The sequence below is a fragment of the Stylophora pistillata genome, chromosome 6, assembly GCF_964205215.1.
Source record: "Stylophora pistillata chromosome 6, jaStyPist1.2, whole genome shotgun sequence".
Lineage (NCBI taxonomy): Eukaryota > Metazoa > Cnidaria > Anthozoa > Scleractinia > Pocilloporidae > Stylophora > Stylophora pistillata.
This window is the reverse complement of record NC_142524.1, coordinates 28818108-28838486: the sequence shown is the minus strand read 5'-3', so window position 1 is coordinate 28838486 and position 20379 is coordinate 28818108. Positions and strand designations below refer to the sequence as shown.

At 41.4% G+C, this 20379-nt stretch overlaps 2 protein-coding genes across 3 annotated transcripts in view; both read left to right on the top strand.

Moving 5' to 3' along the window:
* The window catches only part of LOC148729277 (sacsin-like), a 108726-nt gene that overhangs the window by 39610 nt on the left and 48737 nt on the right, over positions 1-20379 (top strand). The window lies entirely within an intron of this gene.
* On the top strand, positions 814-18181 carry LOC111345630 (sacsin). Of its 2 annotated transcripts, none has more exons than XM_022952913.2 (5): positions 814-936; positions 2087-2177; positions 3271-3368; positions 3967-4231; positions 4547-18181. In XM_022952913.2, exons 2-5 carry the CDS (start codon positions 2147-2149, stop codon positions 17383-17385), a joined length of 13233 nt encoding a protein of 4410 aa, XP_022808648.1. In that variant the 5' UTR covers positions 814-936; positions 2087-2146; the 3' UTR covers positions 17386-18181. The 2 variants fall into 2 exon arrangements, with proteins under 2 accessions (XP_022808648.1, XP_022808647.1); XM_022952912.2 differs by lacking the exon at positions 814-936 and adding an exon at positions 1770-1922.

Sequence of the window (20379 nt, the reverse complement as noted above, 5' to 3'; positions counted from 1 at the left end):
ATTGTGACAGTATGACAGTAAGACAGTGTGACATGAGGAAGCCAAATGGATTGTGACAGTATGACAGTAAGATAGTGTGACATGAGGAAGCCAAATGGATTGTGACAGTATGACAGTAAGATAGTGTGACATGAGGAAGACAAATGGATTGTGACAGTATGACAGTAAGATAGTGTGACATGAGGAAGTGAAATGGAGGGTGACAATGTATTGAAACGGAACAAAAGGATCTGGCTATAAAGAGCTTGAGATTTATACTCCGTTTTCTGCCATAGACAAAAATGCAACTTACTTCTAATACGTCACAAACCCTCGTTAACAAAAGTAAACGGAAAATGAGTTTATCAAAAATATTCCAATTCACGCGTGTAACGAAGAAGGCAGATATGACTACAGTTTGTGTGACGTAACGCAATAAAGTTATTATTAGTAGTTTATTTATTGAATTAAAGCAGAGTAAATATCAAAGTATTGCAGTTATCAAAAGCCTGACGTGTTCTGTTTTTTCCACGGAATAAGAAATTCCAAACAAGCTTGAAAGTAATGTATGTGTAGTATTGGCAGTTTCGTTTAGGAAGTGTTGATTTTATCGGCAACCTAATACGGACCTAAATACGATTAAGCAGACATTTTAGCATGATAATCTTCCAATCTTGACGAACATTGCTTTCTTTGTTTGTTTAAGCCAATTCCAAGAATCCATCTTTGGGTTCCAAGAATCGCATTCGCCTTCCGGTCGTGATGTCGATTGGTGTATTGTGCCATATGATTGGCAGAGATCTGTCATTTTCTGAGAAATTCGCCGGCATTTACACAAGTAGTTTCGGGGAATATCGAGTGGCATAATTGTGGAAATCGATTCATTTTTCGGCTTTTAAAAACTGTTTTAGTGCGAATAGATTTGAATGAATGTTTAAAACGGAAAGGAAGAGTAAGGTAAGTGTTATTTAATTGTACTTTAACTCTTTGGAGTTATTGGGAAATTTATTGGCAAATTTATTGGCAAATTTATTGGCAAATTTATTGGCAAATTTATTTGCCGCGCGTCTCAATAATTTTAGACTTCGTCCAAGCTCGATCATCGAGCAGACAAGCCACCAGCTTCGTGAATACCTAATTGATAACAATTTGTTTTCTGGTAAACAATCCAGCCATAGCAGAAAATATTTTCCATGAAGTAAACAATCATACGCTTTTTCAAATTTCTCGGCTGAGCCTTGGGACTCTTTCGGGAAACGTTTGCACTTCCTCCCGCGGATTCTGGCAAGTCATACGCAAACGTCCTCAGCTGTCTACAGAAACCTTGGTAAATGTCAACCATCATAATGAATATTAATGTCGTCGAAGGAAGAAAAGGAAGCGAAGTAAGCGAAGTGATGCATTTAAGCGGCCCACTGATCGACGCATTCGGAGCCGGATAGGACCGAGAATTTCGTGTGAAAATACCCATTCAAAGACTTCAAACAGTAAAGAACCTGTAACATAACTTACTGAAACCATTCTCTTTCCCTATGCAAATCACCAAAAGGCTAAAAGCTTACGTACTTAGCTGAAATACATAATCATTGTATGCAATTTTCATTTACTTCATTCCAATTTAAATCGCTCACTCACTCTTCCGCTGCATCCGCGGGTACATTGCCGGAAAATACATGTGTTTTTTTTGAATATTGGTTATTGACAGGCAAACAAAGCCGTAAATATTTTTCGAAATACTTAAGAGTGCAATACGGATATCCCGTATGCAACCCGTCCAATCAAGAGAGATATTTTGTAGAGCATATGATAAATAATCATATCAATTGGGAGACCAAACGTTCCACCATTCTGGTGAATAAATATATCTACAGAAAATGCAATATTAGTTCTGCAATCGGTTGTTTCAACTACAAAGGCTTCTCCTAAATTTAAGCAGATGTCAGGTAAGTCGTGGCTGGCCAAATAATTTTATAAATAATGCAGGAGTCCGTCGTCTGACCGACATCCTGTTCAAACATTTTGTTCAACATTAAGGTTGTCGATAGGTTTATCAACGTTTAAAAAGTGCCCATCTGTAGCGAAAGGATTTTTTCCGTCTCTTTCACAGTCGAAAAAAACAAAGCGATGAAGTTGTCTTGGCTGCCATCGAAGATGTTCGAATGATAAAATGGCAAAGCAGCCTCGCCAAACTGTCGAAGGTAAGCGATGTAAAGCACCCTTGATTTATCAACATGCACGAGGGCTTGAATCCTTAAGGTTTACCAAATAGCTAGATTCTTAATCATGCGACAGTTATGGACATCAAAGGTTAGAATATTCTAGGGTATGTTTAGGGAAACAGAGACAAATAACCTATGATGTTTTTACGAGCCGATTATGGTCTGCTATTTATCTACTTCCGAGTAAGCTTTGAAGCATATTGTACTTAAATCAACCGGCTGTTACCAACTGAGGCAATTGGGCCTTGAAGGTGCGATAGCTTTAACCAAAACCTTATCTAATGTAATACACTCTTTCAGGAAAATCAAGGAAAATCCTAGTTATCGGAGTCTATGCACATGAAATGTGTCAAACAATTCAAAGCTAAAGGTTTTTTTTTTTTTGACTTAACTTACATATTGAGTCTCAAGAGGACCTGAGGTTTGGACCCCGAAGAGAGTGTCTGAACAAATTCGTGTTTGCAGGTTAAGATCCTTCGCCAATGCCGTTGAAGCAACTTAATGATTGATTTGGAAACTTAATGACATGGCATCAAAGTTCGGAATGTGGTTAGAATCTGACCTCTTAATAATGTTGATATTATTACCTAAACCTCAAAATATATGTATCTTATTAGACGTTTTGTTTTGTCATATAAATGAGTATCTTTACAAGTTGTGCCGTATTGTGACGAGCCAGTAAAGCGAGTCAAAATACAAACAAAGAGTAAAAATACTCAGCGAAACTACACAACAAAACGTCGAATACAAGATTTATCATCCAACACGCCAAATTGTTATTTCAATGCGGGCGAATTTCGCGGATATTTCTGAAGTACAAATATCGTGTGTTATTTGTACTCGTCTCTTGCGTTATTCGTACTCTACGAAGCACAGTTGGATAATAAACATAGACATTGGAGCAACATCATGTTAAGAATTTTAAAAAAGCCATGAAAGTCAAAACACTAGATGACTCAAGAATTAAGTTTGAAATTTTCCTTGATCGAGAGGTCATGTTATGTTCATAAAAAGTTACGCTAATGCTGATTAGTTTGGTTTTGCTAATCCTTGCAACGGTTTTGTTTATCAGCGTTAACAGGGAGCTCCTTTGGCCTGAGGAGACCTCCACTGACCCACATTTTAAAAAGTATATTGGAAAGATACCCTGATGGAGGACAAATCTTAAAGGTACGATTGACGACGTTTGTCTCAACATTGCATCAGATCTTATACAGTTAACCCAGTTTCAATATGTAAGACGAAAAATTCGTTTCTGACGGCTAAATGATTGAATGTAGGGTAATCCTGGAATTGGACAACATACGCAGTAATTGTTTTTTTGCCGGAGAACAGTGTGTGGATGAAGAATGGTCTTCCGCAGCAAGCATCGTGACCGAGGGTTCTTTATTTTCTTGTGACTGAGGAGAATCAAACAGTCATATGTCTACAAGCGCCTAAACTTTTGCATGAGGATAAAATGATTTATAAAATTATTCAAGCGGAGGTACATGCGACCCTTTTAAATGCTATTTATTGTTGTTATTTCGTCTTCCTTTGTCTTGTTTTCTTGTGAAATGACAAATACTCTCCAAACTGTTGACTTGACATTAATACGTTACTGATAATTTTATGACTTTGGAAATTAAGCGGTCAATCAAGAAAAACGTGTAGGGAAGTTGTGGTACATGAATGAAAAGTAGTATAAAGATCGAGGAAAATGAACTTCATTTCCTCATTGTCTACCTTGTCGTTCTTTATTCCTGAGTCACGGTATTGACGCTTTCAGGAAATTATTCAGAATGCAGATGACGCAGACGCCACAAAAGTGTCCTTTCTCCTTGATTCGCGTCAAGGCTTTTACGGAAAGAACTCGCTCGTCGAACCCACTCTAGCTCAGTTCCAGGGTCCTGCTTTATATGCTCAGAACAATGCCCTGTTCCAGGAAAGCGATTGGGAAAACTTGCAGAGACTGATGCATAGCAGTAAGAAGGATGACCCTTTGAAAGTTGGTCGATTTGGAATTGGCTTCAATTCCGTTTATCATATAACTGGTAGGTTTCTTTAAGGTTTATAAAAAATCATCGCCATATGTCATCGTAAGCGATCAGTGAAATTTTCGGAATGCAGTGCCAAAAAAAATTGGCTGGAGAGTGAAAAAACGGAAATTCTTGCCGAGAGAAGTATGCCCTGTCACGAGAAAAAAAGACAAAAACTATAGCGAGTAATGTTCTGAGATCACGCGTTCAACTTTGCACCGAAGGGTGTAACAAGCATGGCATCCTTTAAATGCACATGTTGAAACAGACTGGGTTTTTACACTTAATTGTTATATTTACTAATTGGTAACTTCACATTATGTTAATTAGATCTTCCCAGCATCGTGAGTGGGGACTCTATTGTATTTCTTGACCCTCACGAAACACACTTTGGTAGAGGGGAAACGGGACGGCAATATTCCCTTAAGAAAGCGCTCCTTGAAATCCACGAAGACCAGTTCAAGCCGTACGAGAATGTCTTGGACTGCAATATTTCGACTGAATTTTACAATGGAACTCTGTTTCGTTTTCCGCTACGAAGTGCACCGTCAGATTTATCCAAGAAGGTTTACAGTAAGGAAAAAGTTGACAAATTATTTCAAGCCCTCAAAAAGGAAGCTCCTGTCATCCTACTCTTCCTGAAGAACATTGAAGAAATTGCTTTGTTTGAAACTGACGAGGGAGACTTTCAAAAACATGTCTTTACGGTGCGATTGAGTGACAGCTGTCGGCAAGAAGTTAGAGAGAAGAAGAGAAATTTTTTGAGTGAATTGAAAAGGCTGAGCAATGGGTTAGTTGAAAACGTAAATCTTTCTTTAGATTTGCATGTCGTTGAAGTGACTGAAGGAGAAAGAGCGGTGGAAAATAGATGGCTTGTGTACCACCAAGTTGATGCTCGAAATCTAACAATCAAACAATTGTCCTCAGGGTTGGGTCTCCTGCCTTGGGTGGGTTGTGCCACACCAGTAAAAGCCAAACTTCAAGCTCTCTCATCTAGTACTGGAAGAATCTTCTGCTTCTTACCACTTCCACCAGACGCTGACTCCAAGACTGGTTTGCCAGTTCACCTGCATGGCTACTTTGGCCTCACAGACAATCGACGTGGTCTTAAATGGCCAGGCCCTGACTGTCAGGATGATCCAACCGCAGAATGGAATGTGTTGCTGGTGGAGCATGTTGCTAGTGAGGCCTACGCCAACATGTTGCTCCTTCTTAGAGAAACATATGATTCTTCAGATGGAGCAGATTTGGTGTACAAGTCCTGGCCAAACATTCAGGAAGTAGGGAATCATTGGCAGTGTATGCTGAAACCCATGTTCTCAATTTTACTCAAAGAAAACGTCCTCTTGGCCCCTGCGAATCATGATCACTGGAAAAACCTAAGTGACGCCTACCTGGACAAAATAAAAAGTCAATATAAGAATGTTACCGATGAAACAAGAGTCGTAGTTCTAGAAACATTGACGCAAGCAAATGAGGCTGTGGTAATCGTCCCGAGTCATGTCATGATTGCCATTGATAAATACACGCCAGTACCTACGAAGAGCATCACCCCCGCATTCTTAAGAGATCTGCTGAAAAAGAAGAACAAGGGAGTTTGGAATATAACCAATGTACCAAAGAACAAGAAGCTTTCACTTCTGGAATTTGCTCTAGAGGACAAGAACCTGAGCGACATGCATGGTGTTCCTCTTTTGCCCCTCGCAGATGGAAGTTTTGTTGATTTCCGCTCACTTCAATACAACAGAGAGCCAGCAGCTGCTGTGTACGTTTCGTCAACAAGTAATCCCCGTTCCATTTTCCACAACATGGATAATAAGTTCCTCGACGACAAAGTTCAAGCTCCAGCCGTTACATATTTGTCGAAGATTGCCCTTGATGCTAGTAGTCCCTGCACAATCCAACCAGTGCAACTCGTCAAGTTAAACCAAACCATTGCTGTCAGGGTCCTGAGAGAAAGCCTTCCATCAGAGTGGTCTGGAGGAGATCATTCAGTACCTTGGTATCCAGGAAAAAACGGGCATCCACCGGAGCACTGGTTGGAGTCAGTATGGATTTGGATTCAGAGAATGTTCCCCACTGATCTCTCCTTGCTCGAAAACCTCCCGCTCATTCCGCATACATGTGCTGACAACCGAATCATAGTGAAGCTGAGTTCATTAAGCGTGGTTATTGGAAGACACCATCACCACAGTATTTCTTTACCTCCGCTGATTGTGTCTTTGCTTAGAAAAATTGGCTGCGTTGTTCTAGAAAATCTTCCACCATACATTTATCACAACTCTTTACATAGATACGTTGCCACACCTGATCCCCATGGCGTCCTAAAGATCTTTTGCACCTTGGGTCAAAGCAGATGCGCATCAACAATTTCGTTTTGTTCACCAGATGAAAAACGTGCGTTACGAAGTTTCCTCTCCTCTGCGTATTTCAATGATGATGAAAGAAACCTCCTGTGCCACCTTCCCATTTTTGATGCCGCGGATGGAAACGCCTTCATTGCTGTCAGAAATGGATTTCAAGTTCATGAGGTTTCACCATATGGCTTCGAAGTTCCTCAACGCTTGCCAATACCAAGAGCGTCCTCAGTCATTGCCTTGAGAGATAACGATTCCCATGCCTTAATTCAAAGACTTGGAATCTCACCGATGACAAAAACAACATTCTTAAAGAACATTGTCTTTAGTGGTATACAGAGTAATTTCTATAGCCACCAACAGATCTCTACGCTGATGACCTGGGTACTTAGCCAGTATTCCGTTTTTTGCAGAGAAAACAGCTCATTTCATGTATCTCTTCAAAAACTGCCCTTTGTCATCACCAGAACCAACAACCTAGTTACTCCTTGTTGTCTTCTAGATCCACAGCAATCCATTTTGGAACAACTTTTTGAGAACGAAAACGACAAATTTCCAAATGGAGGTTTTGTGAAAGAAGAAATCCTTTTACGCCTTCGGCAACTTGGAATGAGGAGTATTCCAACTAAAGAGGATATTCTACATGTTGCTAAAACAATAGAAAGTGTCCACAGTGATGTGGGATTTCGTAAAGCCTTAGCACTCTTAGAGTTCCTTGACAAAAACCCACCTGACAGGTCCTTGGGTCAAGCCCTGATGAACGAGAGATGGGTCCCAAGAATGCAGAGTCGTCCCTCTTCCTATCCAAGTGCGATGCCTTGGTTTTCAGGAACAAAGCATTTCTACAAACCATCTGAAACGTTCAGCCAATCTCAAGCTACCCTTGTAGGGGCATCAGCGCCGTTAGTCTCCAAACCTTGTTCTAAAGCATTAGAGGCTGTTTTTGGTTGGAACAAATCACCACCCGTCCACCACCTTCTAAACCAGTTGCGTTCTGCTTGTTCCGTTCTATGGAGTGACATAAATGGAAGTGCTCTGTATCATTTTCAAGCGATGGTAAAGCAGATCTATAAAGAAGCATCCACCAATACCAGCTTTATCCACGCCGTAACTCAGGATAACAGTTTTCCGGAATGGATTTGGCATGGGAATGGATTTTCATCACCGTCGAAGATAGCTCTCAAATCTTGCTGCAGAATCGACCTCAGGCCTTACCTTTATACAGTTCCGCAAGATTTTCAACACCTTAGTCATTTTTTCCAGCAGTGCGGTGTTCGTGAAACATTTCAAGATTCTGATTTGTTGCATGTTCTGACAATGATAAAGGACAAACATGACACTAGTAGTGAATATCTAAAAGATGTAGAAGATGATCGAAAGCTATCACATGAGATTCTTCAGTGGATGGTTAGAGATGGAAAACAACTCGATCTAGGACTTCGAGAAAGTCTTCTAGTGCCGATTCAAACCTGGGATAACACCTTAGAGTTGGTTCCATGTTCGGAGTGCACCTTTTGTGACGCGGATTGGTTGAGAAAGGGAGGGTCGGAACTTCTCATCACGAGCGAATTTCCGATGATCCACGAAGCCCTCCCTTCCAAAACCGCTGCTCTCCTGGGTGTCCCACCTATCAGCACTCGTGTAACTTGCGCGGAAGCCTTAGGTATCGAGCAAACAGGTCCATACGAGCCAATTACCACGAGGCTGAGGAATATTCTGAACGAATACAAAGAAGGGGTTGGTGTTTTTAAGGAATTAGTGCAGAATGCAGATGATGCTGGGGCAACAGAAGTGCAGTTCGTTCTTGACTGGCGCAGTCATCCAAACGAGAGGCTTTTATCAACGGAAATGGTAGTATGCCAAGGTCCCGCCCTATTAGCATACAACAATGCAACCTTTACAGATGATGATCTGAAGAATATATCAAGACTGGCAGGTGCCACAAAAAAGCAAGATCTTGAAAAGATTGGTCGCTTTGGTCTTGGTTTCAGTTCAGTTTACCACTTCACTGATGTCCCAGGTTTTATTACCAGAAGCTATGCCGTGTTTTTTGATCCAGAAACAACACACCTTGGACCCCATTTAAAAGATACCTCGAAGCCTGGAATAAAGATAGATCTGGCGGTAAATCGGAAATGTTTAACCTGTTTTCCTGACCAGTTTGCGCCTTACAATGGGCTTTTTGGATGCGAGACCGCTCCACCCAGCGATCATGACAAGTTCTACTTTCAGGGAACCTTTTTCAGATTCCCATTCCGAACTAAGCGAGGAGAAATCAGTAATAAGATCTACACTAAGCAGGAAATTCGGTCTCTTATGTTTTCTTTCCGAGAATCGTCGCCGACCATTCTTTTGTTTTCACAAAACGTTAAAAAGGTGTCGTTCCTCGAAGTGGTTGAAAATGCGACAGGCTCGAAAGAGTTGCGACTCCTGTTTGAAGTCTCCAGAAAGGCTTATACAGAATGTACGCCAGTTAAGAATTCTGTAACGGAAAGTACCTTCCTTAGGTCATGTGCAGCATGGACAAGACAGGTAACGAGTCAGTCCAATCCTGTTTACAGGTGTCCATCTCCCAAACTAACGGAGCTCATCTCTGTGTGTTCCACAATCTGTCTTAAAAATGAACAGAGGTGTCAAGTAACCGAGTCTTGGCTTGTGACATCTTGTCTTGGTACTGAAAATTCCTTTCAGCTTGCAACAAGTGAGGAGGGCAAGAAGCAGGGACTTTTATCTGCCTCAGGGGTGGCAGCAAAAATTTCCACCGAGGGCGATGGCTTCGGAAAAGTAGAGAAAGTCCTCGGAGAAGTATTTTGTTTCCTTCCCCTAAGCATTCGAACAGGGCTTCCTGTACACGCCAATGGCTACTTTTCAGTCGCATCAAACCGCCGAGGAATCTGGGAAAGTACTACAGCCGATGCCTGCCATGAACCACTAGAAGTGCGGTGGAATCAAAGCCTCATGGAGGATGCATTAACAATGGCCTATGTTCAGCTCTTAGATGATATGATTGTCATGAAAACACAAGGAAAAATTTCGTCCTACGATGTTTTCTCGCTTTGGCCAAACCCAGACAACCTTCAATCATCCGCTTGGGAACCACTCATAAAGAGCTTTTATCAAAAAGTCGCAAGTTATGACCTTCCCTTAGTATGCACAGGAGGGAAATGGCTCCCAGTGACTCAGTGCATTTACCAAGATCTCAAGTTACGGGAACTCCCGAATAGTGAGATGGTCCTTAAAAAGTTTGATTACAAAATAGTGCAACTTCCAGACTTTGCAAGGAAAGGTTTTCAGCAGGCTGGATGTATGAATGTTATCGACAAACGTACAATGACACAAGAAAAGTTTCTCCAAGAAGTTTTTTTTCCGAATATCACGACGATACCAAAAGAGCTACGCGATCCCATTGTGTGTCACCTCATAGATAAATGCCTTCAGGGACATGCAAGCAATCAATGCAATGACCTTCTCAACCTATATGAATCTTTGCTTTCAAACAATCGTTGTATTCCCTGTGGACCAGATACGGGGCATTTAGCATCTCCTAGGGAACTTATATCCCCAATAGGTGCGGGTGCAACTCTGTTCTCAGCAGACGATAGAAGATTCCCGGTTGGGTCTTGTTATCAAACTAAGGAACGTCTTTTCATGCTTCAAAACCTGGGAATGTTATCAGATACTCTTGACTGGGAAACCCTGACTGAGCGAGCAAACTCCGTGTCGATACTCTGTAGAAGAGCTAAAGAAGATGCTAAGAAGAGATCTTCCCTTCTTATCAAGTATATCAATGACCACATTGAGAAAATGGACCACCCTTCAGAATTGAACAAGGAGGAGTTAGTGGCAATCACTATTTTCCCTATTCTTGCTAAACCAGCAGGCTATGTCATGCCATGGAGAGGTAGTGGTGATTGCAACAGTGTTATGCTTCCGGCGAAAGAAATGTACGATGAAAGGTATAAATATGTCGCAGGGTCCTCTCGGCCAATCCTTGATGAAAGTGAGAGTTGTGGCGGCCATAAGTTAAGAGAGAAAACACGCGATCTCTTTGGCTTCAGTTCCCGTAAACCATCGGCCCAAGAGGTTCTTAACCAGCTGAAGTATACAATTCAAGCAACAATTCAGTCGCCCCACGCGATCGAAAGTTTGGAAAAGGCCTTCCATTGCCTATACACGTATTTGCAAGAACTCATTTTGGAACCTGATGGTGACAGAATTATACAGACATTGCAAGAGAGGGAATGGATACTCGTTAATGGAAAATGTCTGTCGGCCTATCGGCTGGCTTTCACTTGGAGGCGATTTGGTGAACCTTACCTCAATGAAGTGCCTCAGAGTCTTTCGTCGAGGTATCGTAGTCTATTTCAAGCGTCAGGCGTCAAAAGCAATTTCTCCTCTGAAGACGTCCTTTCTGCTCTTTACAAGCTGAATGAGGACAAACAAGGGGAACCTCTATCTTCAACTGAGTTTAGAGTTTCAAAATCTTTGATCGAAGAGCTATCGGAAGCCTTGGAGAGCACACTTGAGAAAGAAAGGGGAAAGATTCCTTTGCCAGACCAAAATCTATTTTTACAGCCCGCTGAGAAATTAGCCATTAATGATGCGCCATGGGTGATTACTGGACGCGGAATCGACTACGTTCACAAGGACTTGCCAATTGACCTTGCACACAGGCTTGGAGCAATTGACATTCGAACAAAGAAACTAGCCAGAATATCTCGTCCAATCGGACGTGAATTTGGACAGCGAGAGGAACTTACTGACCGTTTAAAGGGAATTTTGAAAGCATATCCATGCGATGTTGGAGTCCTAAAGGAGCTCGTGCAGAACGCTGATGATGCAGGGGCCACCGAGGTACACCTTATTGTTGACCCTCGTTACCACAAAACTGACCAGCTCTTAAGTGACAACTGGAGAGAACTGCAAGGTCCTGCCCTCTGTGTTTACAACAACCGACCGTTTTCCGAAAAGGATTTAGAGGGGATACAAAGACTGGGAATTGGAAGCAAAGCAGACGATCCTACCAAGACAGGACAGTACGGTATTGGCTTCAACGCCGTATACCACTTAACGGACTGTCCAAGCTTCATTTCAAATGGAGACACGCTCTGTATTCTCGACCCTCACTATCGCTACGCTCCTGGAGCAGACAAAGAAAATCCTGGACGTATCATCACACCAATCCGTGAAGAAGAACGATCCGATTTCAGGGACATATTTCCTTGTTATCTGGAAGACATATTTGATTTAAAATCCTCAACTATGTTTCGCTTTCCTCTCAGACGCCAAAATACGTACACAGAGTCATTAATTTCTGAAACGCGGTTGTCCTCCACTGAAATAAAGAACTTTATGAACCTTTTGGCCACTGAGGTAAGAGAGATTATCCTGTTTTTACACCATGTGAAGAAAATATCGTTGTCTGAAATTAAAGACGATCAGCTGAAAGAAATGCACTCAGTTTCTGTACACTTAACAGACGAGGCTGATGCGGAACGCTTGAAGCTTGCAAAACACATTAAGAGTTGTAAGGTCCTAACTACAAATGAAATTCAATGGTTTGGAATCACATACCCTCTTGTTGTTCAAGAAGGCAAAGTAAGACAAGAGAAATGGCTTATCCATCAGTGCATTGGAATCCAGAGACGTGATGGTGACCAGATTCCCAGCGGTCAAAATTATGGTCTCCTACCTCGCGGTGGAATAGCAGCCAAGATTTCGGAGAAGTCAAAATTCCCCTCTCACGAAAGACACAGACCAATCCACAAGGCTTTTTGCTTCTTGCCATTACCAGTATACACAGGGCTCCCAGTTCATGTCAATGGACATTTCTTTTTAGATTCTGCACGTCGAAACTTATGGATCGACGAAGAAGGGAAAGGATTTGGAAGTCTGTGGAACCATTTTATGAAGAGCCAAGTCTTGGCCCAGGCGTATGTATCGCTTATGTTGGTTGCCCGAGGCCACCTTCCTGGTTCCAAAAACGGAGACATCCCAAGTTTCTCCACGGAATTCCAGGCTCATGTTGGTATGCAGTGGTATCATAATCTCTTTCCGCAAATTGAAACTGTCAAGAACCAGTGGCGAGAGCTAGCAAAGGCGGTTTTCCAGAAGATCTGCAACGAAGATATTAAGTTATTGCCGCTGATAAAAAGACCTTTTGGTAAACATTCGCTGTCCTCCCAAAGGGCTAGAGCTGTACGAATCATTCCACCCCTTCATGATGCGCAAGCCGCCAAATGTGATTTTATTGAGTGTAAAGAGGCCATAAGGTGTTTTTGGTTGTCTCCTTCACAAGGGTTTTTCGACACTTTGTCGAGCAGTGACGAATCAGCCAGACATCTTTCGCAAGTTATCCTCAACATTGGCTTCCAACTTGTTTACTCTTCCCACAAACTCTTTAAGGAATTCAAGACAGCAGGAACGAATGTACAAGAGGTCACGCCTGATGGAGTTATTGGATTTCTCAAGGGAAATCCAAACTCGGTAGGTCTAATACCCTGTCCTGTAGGTGAGACGACACTTGGTTCTGTGCCGAATGTACTCCTTCTCCTTAAGTACTGCATGGAAGCCCCTAATTTTCAAGAAAAAATATTTGGAATCCCTCTTCTGTTGACTGAAGACGACTTTCTGAGGCGATTTCAGAAGGATAACCATGTATTTCTGAGCCTCTTTGCAGATTTGATACCAAATCAACGCTCTAGGTTCATCCAGCACACACTCGCCGCACCATTGCTTCAATTCGAAAAAGAAATCTTTGAGGCGGATCAAGGGATTCTAAAAAAATTCGACATCCATGCCTTAGCCTCGCTCCTCCCGAGTACTGTAAAAGGCAGATGGCGTAAAACCAACAGTCTCATTTCATGGGATTTGACGAACGGACCTTCCGAACAGTGGCTGAAGCTTCTATGGAGATTTTTGTTCAAAGCACACGAAAAGGAGCCAGATACTTTTTCCCTAACTCCACTGCATAAATGGCCCATTCTTCCAACCAAATCGAAGGAATTAGCTCCACTATTAAAAGGTAAAGTCATTCTTGACTTGACACCCTCCGAGTCTTGGTCATATGGTCAAAAGACTGTCGTCGATTTGTTGAGGAAGTTAAGATGCCCGGAGGTGGATGTCGAGCTCATAAGCAATGGTAGAAGATGGGATTTATCACCAATACTTAAACAGCACCTTTCGTACCCTAACTCGTTGGAAGACACTTTAAAGGTCTTAGACCATGTGATGAGGGAAGTTGATATTTCTGGTTATCTTTCTGATGATGAAATGCTTTCTTTACTCCAGTTCTTTCAAGACGGTGCAATCTCTCTGAAAAAGGACTGGTTATCCACCTCTATTTTGAAGCGGTTGCCATTTTTTAAGACTTTTGATGGAACATTTGTTTCCCTCGAAAATGCTGGATCAGTATATGTCATCCCGGTGGGTTTACCAACTGATGAGTGCGATGTTTGGATGCGAGGTAACAATTGTCTTTTCTTAGCACCTGAACCAAAGCTAAACCACTTGTACGATGAAGTTCTAGATATTAGTACCAGAACACACACAGATTGCTACATCAACTTCATCTTCCCCAAATTTCCTTCTCTAACGATGCAAACTCGAATGCTTCATCTTAACTACGTTAAAAGATTCTTGCTGGCACCCAATTCCGATAAAGATCAACACTCTAGAGTCTTGCAGTCACTAAGAACTTTGAAGTTCATTCCAGACCTTCATGGATCACTGCGCGCTGCATCTTATTTTTTTGATCCACGCGTCAAAGTTTTTGAAGTTATGTTACCACGCGAGAAAATGCCACCACAACCTTTTAACAAGGAATCCGACTGGCTAGATCTCCTATGTAAAGTTGGATTGAAGCAGCAAGTTAGCAGAGATGAGTTCTTGGAGTTTTCAAAGGAAGTTGCGAAGCAAGCAGAGAATATGACGAAGAAAACTCGTAGTACGTTGGAGAAGAAGTCTCAAACTCTTGTCACCCACCTTTTGGATGAAAAGTCCTTTCATGAAGCGGAGTATTTACAAAAGCTCTCCATAATAAAGTTTGTAGCATCTGCAAAGGCTAGTGAGAAACTTCTTTCTCTTCACATGCAGTACCCGTGTTCCAAAGATGTGCAAGATGGACCATTTCCATTTATTCACTTCCATGGTTCAATATCAAACATGGCGGAGCGACTTGCCTGGACAGTGGCACCTCTTTTACCAGATTGGGCTGTTCCAGATGCGGAAGATACGGAGCTTAAAACCCTTGGAGTTCTCCCACATCCCTCGCTGGATCAGGTCATCAATCATGTCACCACACTCTCACAAAATGTTCTCAAGGACATTAATAGAGAAATACCGCAATCAAAGCGTCGCTTTCTGCGTGATATCATGACCGAGGTGTATACTTTCCTTCAACGTGTAACTGGCTGCCAGAAGAGTAACTCACTCAATTCCTGCTCGTACGAGTGCCATGAAATTGGGAGGCGATTGTCTGACAATGCATGTATCTTGGTTGAAGATGGCCGAGTATTTGTCCGTGGTGACCAACTTGCCTTCCACCTTGATGAGCAGTTAGCACCATATCTATATAAAGTTCCACGAGAATACGGATCTTTTCAGCACTTGCTTCTGCGCCTTGGAGCCGTAGAGGAAGCCACACCAGAACAGTTCGCCAAAGTACTCAATAAACTAAAAGCCTCATGTCCAGACAAGAAAATAAATCTCAATGAAGACAACATTGTAAAACACGCTGTACACGGCCTGTTTACGACTCTAAAAACCTTACAAGACCACAAAAAAGGTGAGCCAGACAATAATCCTCTTTCTAAGATCGAACATCTGTATCTTCCAAGTAGCAGACAAAAGTTCGAAAGGTCTGTAGACCTCGTCCTGTTTGATGCCCCTTGGTATATGAACCGTTTACCAACTGCCATGTATGAGCCCCTCGATCCACTAGGAAAGTACAACCTAACGTTTGCTACTCCTCGGCAAATTGTTGACCTTCTGCCAGCTCACTTGAAGATCCCATCCGTAACAGCACTGGTGAGAGAAGAGCTGCACTCAGAATGCAGAGAAAAGAAGTGCCGAGCTGATGTGGAAAATAAATGTCACGAGACCAATCGCCTCCGTCACTTGTTGTTTTCCCCTAAGCTTGTGGATGGTATTAGACGAATTTTAAAATATCAATATCAGAGAGCCAAACTGAATGAGGAAGTCCGAGGAAACGTCAGCAATTTTCAAAACGAACTACAAATAAGTTGCATGGAGATGCTTTCCACTGAGTTAGTCGAAAACAGATCAAATACATCAATTCCAGGCAGCCAAAGATCGAGGAGTGTAGACTGCTTTGTGGAAAGGGAAGAAAGTGGTAAAAAGCACATATTCATCAAACATGGTGTTGGTCCCAGAAACATTCGCAGGGTTCTCTGCAAAGAGATAAATCAATTGACCGGATGCTACATCGACAACGTTAGCTGGTTGTATTTGGCTGATATTTTAGAATGTGAGTCTCCTGAAGACATTTCTTCCACATTGGACATGGCTGGAGTGTCCGAAGATGTGGAAAATAGCGATACGCCGAAACTAGAGCCTGATCTTGGAACAGAATTGCCTGAAGAGTTTTACTACCTTCTAGAACAATACGGTGACTTCTATTTTCTGAAAGGAGAACTAGTTGCATGTGAGAAAGATGACTCAACCGAAGAGGAACAGAAGTATATCTATGCCAAAATCGTGAACAAGCTAACAACTAAAACGAAAGCCAAAAAGGACAGAACGAAAAGGAGGCAAAAAGGAGAGAGTAAGTTGCTGGACAGATATCTTATTCATATTGGCCGTGGAAAGAAAGAAGTCGATGTACTGGATCTGTACAAAATAGGGAGACCACAAACAGTTCAGGATAAAGATGACGAAGCAGAAGAAGAATGCTTTTCAAAAACAATGGAGCTCGTACCTGACGAGGGAGCTGATGGGCAGAGTGCAGAACCTGAGGGAGGAGAATCCTCAACATCATCTCAAAGTAAGGACGAGCTACGTAAGCCTAGGACGTTGGACGCCGCCATAAAAGAAGTTCGGAGTAAACTTGCAGAAATTTGGAAGCTTCCAGAAGATAAAAGAAAGAAAGCAGTTATGCGTCTATACCTTCAATGGCACCCGGACAAGAACATTAACATGGAAGACATTGCCAATGAAGTCATCAAGTTTATACAAAATGAGGTCGAAAGGTTATCAAAACGTAAGTCGACAAGCCACGATGAAGGCTTTGCAACACCACCAGCAGATTTTTCGGACTTCTTCACGCGATGGAATAAAAGAGCTCGACGAGAGCGCTCAAGCTACGAAAACTTTCTCCACCATAACCCACAATTTACAGGTTTCTTATCACAATCAAGAAGTACCTACATGGCACCTAATCTACGCGTAGCGAAGATGTGGATTCGTCAAGGCAAAGAAGACCTTCGCTCCGTAAAACTTCTCTTGACTGCCCGAGATCCCCTCTACTACCTTGTCTGCTTCCAGTGTCATCAAATTGCGGAGAAATCTCTCAAAGCAGCTCTTTACGCTCAATCAGGAGTCGCGGACAGGCAGCTAAATTCTCACGACTTGGTTCTATTGGCCCACAATCTTTCACTGCTTCCTGAAGCTCCAGATGTGACACCGCAAGTAGCCAGGCTGTCTGACTATTACGAAGGCACTCGATATCCTGACAAGCACGTACCCCATAAGGTACCTGCTGACGTTTTCCAAGATTCTCAGCAAGCACAGGAGGCTTTCAGACTGGCCACAGAAGTTATTGAGAGACTAGAGCAGTTTGTTGGAGAAAAATGACTGCTGACACTGTCATCGAGTCTTTACATTTGACTTTATAATCCCCACAATACATTTCAAAATGTGACTGCTTTACCTTAGGCATCGCGATCTTAGGTAGAGTTAGGAAAATTTAAGCAATCTAAGAGGAAGTATACTACCAGCACACCTTTGCCGCAGAGCGCGACGTTAAATTTTGGCAAGAATTGACTGATCTTGCATAACATGATTCAAACATTTAATTGAAGAGAAATTAAGCTTACATTTCCGAATAATATTACTTTTATCTGTAACTTTGTAGTTTCCTAGTTGTGTCGTATTTCAAATTTTTACCAGTAATATCATACTGTGGTGGAAAGGCTTTTCATAAAAATTTTTAGAAGGTAAGGAACAGGAAGTAAGTTTATATCAGTTAGTGCGAGTGTCATTTATAATGCTCGCAATTCCTCTTTCGTTTGATTAGTGGTCGTGTTGAGTAGATGACGTCTTGATTACATGTGTTTTCTTGACACAAACACAAACAAAATTCGTTCATTAAGGTGACCTAGACCTCTCCGAAAGTTCTTAACATTTTTTAGCGTGCCGAAGTTAAAGGAATGCTTTCCATGTTTCTGCTAAAGGAGATAAACCCTTAGGTATCGTTACAATTGTTTTTTTCAGGTCTAGGAAAAATTTTTCATGTCTATATTTTACTAGAGTTAGTCAAAAGTATTAACGCTGTTTATTAAAAGAACATTTCATATGATCCTTGATAGTTGACACTGTAAGCTTTATAAAGAAGGAAATAAATCCAACACTAATACTTTTAACTTGAAAATTTACCTGTAAGTATCCATCTATTCATCTTATTGGCTTACTTTTATTTGAAAGTAATAACTACTGTTTTTTCACCTCATTAAAAACTGATAAGTACTGAGATAACTATTCTATGCGCTATGTTTACTGGAGATTGGACAGAAGGAAGGACCTTAGTTAGAGTGGAGCCTGGGGTGTGTCTTCAAACGTGGATAACTGTGGTCCACTAATTGCTTGTCAAGGCTTTCCACTCACATTCAATTTTGACTACAAAGAAAAAGCCAACCAGCAATCAGGCACTCCTTTCCACCACTGTAAAAGTGGTTTAGTGGCAGATTCCTGGCAGTGAAAGCAGTAAGCACGAATGGAAGTGAGATCATCACTTTTATGTTACAATACTATACTTAACCAGTAAAATCAAACTTCCATTCTAATATTTGATTACAAGGTCACAACAAAGGTATACCAATTTCACCCCTTGATTGCAAAAGGAACACACCTAAAAAACATCTTTTTCTAGATAAAAATCGACCTCATAAACGTGAATAAACATGGGATAAATAAATGTAGCTTCCCTCTGTGTTCCTCTGGGGATGACAGATCAAAGCTTTCCCTTTAAATCTCCACAAATTGAGGGGACTGCACTGTCTCAAGAAAAGCCAGCAAGGTATCTCTGTTCCTCAATCAGGAGGGCATTGGATTTGGTGTTAACCCTTTAACTCCAAGAATGACCAAGACTGAGTTTCTCCATACAATATCACTAAAATATCATGCAGACAGGTGAGAAAAAATGAAATACAAAAACATCAATGAGGGAATAGTTAGTTGATCCAAAACCAAATTCTCCAAAGTATCTCGGACAGAATTGTATGGAAGACAGCCAGGAAAATCACTATGGATCAGAAAATCAGAGATCGTGGAGGTGAAAGGTTCAAAGGAGGTGGGGCATGAGGGCTCCCCCTCAGGACCACTGAAAACAATGCTTCCCATTGCTTAATGCTACAGAAACTGTAATGATTCTTGGTTTGCCTAGTTCTCCTGATACACTAAAGGAAATCATTGGCAAGCCAGGCTGTTATTAAGGTCTAATCAAACATCATGTTCAGCTGAAAACAACACTGTCATAAGTACTCCAGTAGGTAAGGCTCAGCCTTGAAAGTATTAAACATGTTCATTTCTAAAATAGGCATATAATTTACAAGAAATTACACAGGATTAACTTTGGTCTATTGAAGGGAGTGGGGGATGGCCAGCTGAGCTCATATTTCTCAACTGTGGATGGCAATTAAGCCTAAACTAGGGGAGGAGAGTCATATAATGTCATTGAAGTATTGTGAAAATCGTGATCAATAGGAAAAACTAGGTCAGATAGCTTGTATATACAATTTACAAGGACAATGTTTTGTTGTTTTTAATTTGTGAGTACTTCATACACTTCCTTATTTAAAAGGAAGTTTATATTTTACTCATGCTCCAATGAGGAGGGGATACCCAAATCTTTATTAAGATATCAGTATCCCTTGCAGTCCAGTGATCAAGTGTTTAGTCAACAACTGTGATAGTTTTTAACTTGATTGAACTACTCTTTTGTTGTTGTCTTTTAGTTGCTAGACACCCAGACTGATGTTAGCATTTTCCATACTTATACAACAAATCCTAACATATCATTGTTTGTCTCTCCTCACAGTACTTGAAAAAGGAGGGATACACAAGTCTGTAGTGATGATGAGTGTCCTTCAATGTTGCTGTCAAGTTCTTGTTGGAAACCTGTCATATTTTCCAATTTGTATGACCCATATAGTTGTTATTCTCATCATATACAGTAGAACATAGATCATGATTATGTGAACCATGGGAAAAAAAAAAATGCATCTCTACCTTTGTGAAATATGGAAGGACAAACAACAAAATCCTCTGGGATATTTGTATCACATCCCAAGATGGAACATATTCCAATAAGCACGACTTGGCAATCTATGTTAACCACGAGCACTAGAGAAGAATGAAAAATCACAGATTATATGTTTAGCCTGATCCTAGCAGAAAAGGGATACTCATTGCTATGGGAACCCCTTCCAGATGTAACTGCCATGGTCTTGTTGTCCCCTCTTGTCAATGTCTGCACAATATTTCAAATTTCTGCACTTCTGAGCAACTTTTTATCCACACACACACACACACACACACACACACACACACACACATACACATACATATTAA

Coding starts and splice junctions, on each gene's coding strand:
- LOC111345630 (XM_022952913.2), top strand. CDS start 2,147: ATGGCAAAGCAGCCTCGCCAAACTGTCGAAG. Junction 2,178..3,270: donor GCCTCGCCAAACTGTCGAAG/GTAAGCGATGTA, acceptor TTTGTTTATCAG/CGTTAACAGGGAGCTCCTTT. Junction 4,232..4,546: donor TTCCGTTTATCATATAACTG/GTAGGTTTCTTT, acceptor TATGTTAATTAG/ATCTTCCCAGCATCGTGAGT.